The sequence below is a fragment of the Cariama cristata genome, unplaced genomic scaffold (assembly GCF_000690535.1).
Source record: "Cariama cristata isolate BGI_N322 unplaced genomic scaffold, ASM69053v1 scaffold12881, whole genome shotgun sequence".
Taxonomy (NCBI): Eukaryota; Metazoa; Chordata; class Aves; order Cariamiformes; family Cariamidae; genus Cariama; species Cariama cristata.
The window spans coordinates 32,869-40,190 of NW_009601070.1; the positions used below are offsets into that span (position 1 = coordinate 32,869).

The 7,322-nt window shown below is 36.5% G+C and overlaps 1 protein-coding gene across 2 annotated transcripts in view; it reads right to left on the bottom strand.

Moving 5' to 3' along the window:
* ITCH (itchy E3 ubiquitin protein ligase) overlaps positions 1–6,644 on the bottom strand; it is a 33,942-nt gene extending 27,298 nt beyond the window's left edge. For both annotated transcript variants that reach the window (XM_009710303.1, XM_009710302.1), the window contains exons 1-3: positions 6,559–6,644; positions 3,863–4,001; positions 522–646 (exon numbers count right to left, since the gene is read on the bottom strand). In XM_009710303.1, the coding sequence (XP_009708605.1) occupies positions 522–646; positions 3,863–4,001; positions 6,559–6,628 (334 nt within the window). In that variant the 5' untranslated portion in view covers positions 6,629–6,644. The remainder of the gene's footprint in view (positions 1–521; positions 647–3,862; positions 4,002–6,558) is intronic.
* Positions 6,645–7,322: the final 678 nt, after the last annotated feature.

A 7,322-nucleotide genomic window follows, 5' to 3' on the forward strand; every position in this document is an offset into this window, starting at 1 on the left:
CAAACACTTCTTTAAAGGACAGAACATAAGTATGACAGCACAAAGATATACACTGTAGCAACATAAATTCTGTAACAGGCGTGTAGAATTCTGTTTTTCTCTTTCAAGCTTCATAAGATACACATGCTGCTTAAAGGCTAACTAGTTCTGGGATGCATGAAATAATACAAGATATCCCTATAACACTACTTAGAACAAAAATAACTTCACACATTTCCTGGTCTAGCACCAGGAACACATCAGGGTTTTCATTTTTAAGCTATATAAAAGGAAACACTTTTCTGTAATTAGGCTTTCACTGTTGCACATACTAGCAAAGTGAAAAATACCATGTTTTCAATGACACCATAGCAGACTGTGTATAACAAAAAGATTACACTGAAAAAGTAGGAGGAAGCTCATAAATGCAATCTGTGGCAACAGGAATTCGTGCCATCTACAGAGTTGCACACAGTACTCATTAACAGACAGTTCCTGACAAATTCTGCAGCATTCCAAGGAATTGTTAATCTTATACTTACGTTTCATACTGTTTGATTTCAAAGTCTCCTGAATATCCAGAGCAGCACTTCCCAGAAGGACATCAGATTTTAATGTTTGATGGCTCCAGACTCGAAAGTTTAATTTACTTACAGGAGTGACAATTCTGAAAAGAAAAAATTGAGCACTGTGTAAGGGCATTTGTTGGCAGAGGAGGTGGGTGAACGAAGCAATCTACTTCAGTTGTCACTTAAAATTATTTAAAAACAAAGAAATAATGGTGGTAACATCAAACCATTTCTAATTATCACATTCTAGTACGCAGTCACACTTATATGTCATGTAAATCACGACTGTTGCAAGATTCTTCATAGACTCATCACACTTTTTATTATTACCATTTTAAGGGAAATATCTATAGAAAAACCACAAGCTGACAATTAGCATCTGAGTGTAACCAGGATTAGAAAAAAAAAGACTGATTCTTGCAGGTTCACATGTCATGAGTGTTCACCGTCTGCATACCTTGATGTGAGAATTCTTCACACAGAGAGGGAAGACAACAAATTTGCTTTCTGAAGAGGTTATCAGAAAATTTTAGGACATCCCATAAAAAGGAAAGTACTCTGAAATACTAAAAATTATTACAAGTATTTTTAGAACATGACTGTCCCCCTAATAAGCTGGGACACACATTAATCGCATTATGATAAAGAAGCCGGAATATATACAAAATTATTTAACATTTTAATAGCATACTTCTGGCTTCACAATGCATTTACTGAGAACAGAAGAACACACTGCATCTTCCACAGCTTTACAATTCAAACTAGCATACTTCTGGCTTCACAATACATTTACTGAGAACAGAAGAACATACTGCATCTTCCACAGCTTTACAATTCAAAAGTTTCCCTCACCATTTTCATGAGGCAGATGTATTACTTCTACAGTGTGCTAATTTGATTATGTCCTTGGAGAATTGGTTCCAGGTTTACTACCAGAAAAGTCCCTTATGGACCCAACTATCACAACAGTTTCTCTTCATTCCAAATCAAGTAATTCAAAGAAGAATTTAACCATTTATTTCTACCCCTCTTTCACTTCCCTGAGGCTTTCCTTAAACTTTTACTTGTTTCAGTGACACAAAAATCTGAAATTCATTCAAAGCATGGTGCTACAACCTGGAAAGACGCCTTCCAGAGAGCAGGCACAGCACAAACCGTGGCAACATAAGCATCTACATAGTCCAAACAAGAGCCACAGTTCTCTGAAAAATCTTGTGGGCTGGTAAGGTCATAAAACCACAATACTGTAGCCTCTGCCAAACAGACAGTTTGCATTTGCCAACCTGTGCCAGAGAAGGTACATCTCTCCTCCTAGAAAAGCCATCAGCAGAGTAAATCCCTCAACCTGAAAGCTCTTGATCAATGATTACCTGTGTGGTAAGACGCTCCACTCCCAGATCTATGCCAGCAGTTAGGTACTGCGAGAGCCCCTTACTGGAGACGAAACACATGCAAATAGAAATATTTTCTCCCACAGCAGCCACTTAGTCGTCCTCCCTCTAGCTCCAAAACAAGCTGAATCAAACCATGTTCATTTCAAAACTGCTAAATGTCACCAAACATTTTGCAGGAAGATGATGACAGCTGACACAGCATATGTGATCATGCAAATCTTGGAGAATAATGGAATTCTCCCAATTATAAGAAAAACCTAAATGCCTAGGTTTTTCTTTTTCCTTCTTAAAAGTATTCTGACAGCAGCAGAAAGATGAGCATCATAAACCAGCTGATACTTCAATTAAGAATGGACTTAAAACTTTTTTTTCTAGAAAATTGCTCTTAGAGGTAAAATATTCACCTGCCCCTCATGCTCCCTTGAGTTTTGAGAAGCCTTACAACAAAGAAACAAATTTACATAAGTATCAGTTGGTGACACTGTATGAACACATTTCTGTTTTGTTTTGTTTGTTTTTAAATCCTGAACAGCAACTTCAAAGTAATTTTTAATACCGATATTCTTTTTCTATAAGGAACATTCTAACATTTATATATTTTTAAATTATTTTAATAGTAAGAAATAGGTATTTCAAATGACTGTTTATTTTCTCAGTGGATGGTTTCACTTGCATATGGTTGATAAGTCCAGATTTTCAATCCTTTCAGAATATGCAGCTCTGCCTAACAGACTGCCTCCTAGAAGATCAACTCATGGTCCATACTCATTTGCAGAAGCCATTACATTTTTCCTTTTTATTTTGAATCTGAGTGTAAGCAGTCGTGTCAAAATCTCTCTTGGAAAAAAATTAACTTACTCCACTAAGCTCCATGTAGCATTACTGTAATCTTCAGTGAAGTTGATATACATTGGGTGCCTCTGTTCGGCACTTACTGAACAAGAGCAAAAAACTGCCCATGTGCTATTGTGTGGACTTGCACAGCAAAAGCCACAAACATTTCAATTTAAAAAAAAAGAAAGAAAGAAAAAAGGTAGGCTTTAAAAGCGAAAAGATAATTCTGCTCTTGCTCATTGCAGCTAAAGGACAAGGTTTTCTTTTTCTTAATACTTTTTTGCAGTAGAAAGTAAGGTAAATAGCAGTAACTAAAATTTCAGAATAATAATCTGAATTACAAGAAAAGAACAGGCACAAAAAATGTTTTCATCAGGCAGGAATATTCAAGGTGCCTCAAGAATAATAATTTAGAATGTAAGCACAAGCAAGTGTGCAAGCACAAGACTAACCTTTATTCCAGTGTTCCATGTGACACATTCTTAAGAGAGAAAACTAAATTTTATAGAAGCTGCAGATAATTTTTTTCTGTGCTTTATACTTCCTGTCATCTCACAACACAAATACTAGGCTAAGCAAATATCAACAGCTGTGTTCACCTTGAATATAATGTTAGTTTTGTACTCTGAAGGCACAAATTAATCAGGAATTTTGTACTTGTGATTTAATTTAGATGTGCGCAAGACAGCGCTAACTACTTGTGCTATGGTATGGTACCCATCAAAGTGGCCATGGTATTTCTGAAACACTGTAACCTTATACGTGACAAAAACATGCAAGGGACTGTCAGTTTTAATATCAAACTGCCTTTCTTTCCTTACTACTCACAGAGTTAAAGCTCCTTTGATATGCCACATACATTAATATATTCCTTCATAAGCACTCAGTCCTTTCCATAGGACATAATGCAATAGTTTGTAAATACATATTCCAGACTGTAGTATATTTGCTCCAAAAATTACACAAATATCTTCATATCATCTAACACTGAATGACTTGCTTAAAATAAAAACACAACCCTTAAGTCCACTGTCAATTGCATTAATTTAGCTCAAATAAACAGGAAAACAAACCCATCAAACCTACACTGTAAGATGCTGTTTCCACTTCGGACTATTTGTATTGTTGCATTTTTCTGTCTTCTTTGACTGTCCATCTACTGAGACTTCCACATAAGGGCTAGGTCCAAACCATTTATTTTTTTCTTTTAGTTTTGCTGAAATAACTGTTGAGAAAGAGAAAAATAATGATTTACTCAATAAGATTTCAATTGCAAATAATATTTTTCAGTTGTGTGCTTTAGTATTCAAGTATCAGGTCGCTGATGTCTGACAATAACACTCAAGAAAAAAGATACATTAGATGGACAAAAATGTTCTTGCATTCCAGATCATTTTATACAATGCTATAGCTCACACAAATGCCTAAAACATGCCACAGTACTTCTATAATATCAGACACTATCATTAATCAGTACAAGATCCACAAAAGCACTTCGGTTCTGAAAGCAGAAAATACCTCTACAACTTCCTCCTGTCTATCACCAGCCAAGAGAATTCCTGGAGTTTATTACACTGGCTTGTTAAAAAGCTCATATCATGATCTGTCTAGCTCATTAAGGAATCATGGAAAACTGCCACCACTTCTGGTGAAAAGAACATCACTAAGAAAAAGAACTTTGTGTTAAGTTTTCTGTATAAAGCAAACTTACAGAAAAGCTAACTAAAGGTAAACTGAGTTCCAATAACTACCTGCTGTTCTAGAAACAACAAAACCTGGACAGTACTTGCAGTTCTAGAGCTTTAATGGGGGGGTGGGGGTGTGGTGTTTTGGGTTTTTTCTTTATTTGGGTTTGGATTTTTTTTTAAACATTCAACATCATTGGCTGCAACACCCCTGTCTTTCCAAACACGATGGCTATGTTGCCTCTATTTAGCCAAAGCAGCATGCGTGTGGGTGAGTCTACGTCCTACATTTGACTCTTACATTAGGAGTGTTCTTGGATTCCTCGGCAACGTTAAACTCACAAAAGAGTACTTAAGACAAAGATATTATCATTTCCAATTAGCCAGTGAACTCCACTCTGTTCTAACAACTTGGTCTCCTGTGTTTTTGTCACCCACCTCAGCTGCACTACATCCTTAAAAAAAGATGACTAATTCAAGCCCATATGGCTAATCTACCTAGATTCCCTTTATAGTCTATGCTCCTTTAGAGATTTAGAGAAGCAGCTTAGTATAAACTGTTCTGAACTGCTCCCAAGGGAAACTCTTTTTCTCTATATTACAGACATCTTCCAGAAATTAACTTCAGTTAGCTAACATTAATTATCACAAACGGTTCCCCTTCCCTTCCCCTCATGTCTCCAGTATTTCTATCTTACAGCATTTCATGCGTCAACATCACTAGCCATCTCAAAGGCATCAAGACCTACTTCGAGGCAGCACAAATCAGTCTTGTATCTACTATCAAGGTTCATTCTTACCCAGACAACCTGAAAGCTCACTTAAAACTAAAGATGACAGCAGAATGGAGAGGTGAGGGCAGGGCACATGGGGGCTGCTGTTTACAGAAATGTCTACAAAAAGGTAACACCTGCTTGCATAGGAAATAGTTTGCTTGCAGACTGTGGCTGAACTTCTATAGAAATTAAGAACCATTCAAATATCCTAATAGTCTCGATTATAAACACTTTAATAGTTTCAATTCTAGACACAGACATTTCCTCATCTTTATACTTTCATGCAAGTCACAGGCCTTTAAGGGAGCAAGCCTTAAAGAGCAATCACCACTTCAATCCTTAGCTCTGCTCTCCACAGCTATATGGAGGATGTACCTCCTTCCAAGCCTTAATTTTTCTCTCCAACATCAACCTGTAGGGACAAGATTTCTCTTAATGTCTCACAGCCTACTGAGAAAAAACAAGCTTATGACCTCAGCATGACAGCTAGAGCCAGTATAACTTACGCAGTTCCAACCTCCTTTCTAGTCTAAAGCTTTTCCATCTATTTTTGGCATTTCACAATATCAACTTTGTGAAACTTCTGCATATACCCACAGATCTTCCACACTGAGGGTGCAAAATTTACCCTTGATGCTTCCAAACACAGGCCTGCATACATCTACAGATCTCCCATTCCCAGGCTTCAGCTATTATGCTTCAGTAAATTTTTTCAGAGACCAAAAGTGAGGAAAACTTGGTAATTAAAGTTTCAACAGCTGCTCTGTTGGTGGGGCACTACAAAAAGCAAAGCATGTCATTCCCATGCAATCTACAGGTGCTCAAATACAGTAATATTCTCACCAACATTTTATTAAAGCTCCTGTACAATGGTGACAATAAAAACCCTATAACAAGGGAGGAGAAGTAAGTCAAATTTAATGAACAGCAGTTGAGATTCATTTACCTTGAGTGTAGAAAGATTGTTAGGAGAAATTGTTGGACTTGGTACTACATCAAGTGTTAGTAACTGTATCATAATACATTATTACATTTCAAAGAGGACTGTTCGGTACATTTTACTTAACAGCATTCAAAAAGAATTATTCCCTTTTTATACAAAAATGTGTAATTTCAAAATGCATTTTAGATAAAATCCTGAATAAAATGGCTATATTTCTGCCAAGTAATGATGGTATAACACCATCAATTTTATTGTGCGACTTCTCTTGTTTTTTGTACAACTTCCTGAAATGCAACATACTAGTAACTTCTGTTTAATTGTGGGAAAAACACTTTTACATTTCTAACCAGAAAATAAATATCTTTTCAAAAGGCTTACCAGTGATTTGAAGCTGTGATTTCATGGAAAACCCACTGGATGGTCCTGATCTGGACCCACTGCCAGCCATAATACGGGCTGGATCTTGAATCTAGATGAAGAGACAACGTAAACATTTGAATCTTCAGAAAGTCAAAAATCAAATAATCTGGTTTTTGACATGTAGATACATTATACTGCAAACAAAACCACCACACTTGTTTTCTTTCTACTTCCTTTCAGTTTCCCCAAAGTACAGAAGATGGTTTACAAAGGGCTTAGTCTCTACCACTACATGATCTGTAAATATTCATGCCCTAGGCAAAGGAGGTCTTTTGATTTTGTTGCTCCAATTTGCCAATTAACTGAGAGTGAATGATATTCTAATCGCAAAGTTTGCTGTACCTCTTATATCTGAAAACATCTGCCTATTTTGGTGTCGTAAGTCCTGGGTAAGAAGTTTATCTTCCCATGTCAAGTATTACTTGATTTAAAAAAAACCAAACAAAAAAAAAAAAACCCACACAATCCACAAGCATAGAAACAAGACTGAAAATTAATTATTAAATTCAAAAGTTAATTTCAAATTTAGAGAAACCTGTTTCTCTATGTCTTTGTTTTCACTTGGTCAAATTAAGTCTACAGACAGGGCCGTAATTCTACAAAGCACTTAACTAAAAGAGGAAATACATCACTTCCGAAAGCAGCTAAGACAACCTTCATTTACAGCCCAACCTTCCCTCTTACCACATCCCAACCCTCACACCTGTGCTAGCCTAATCCTC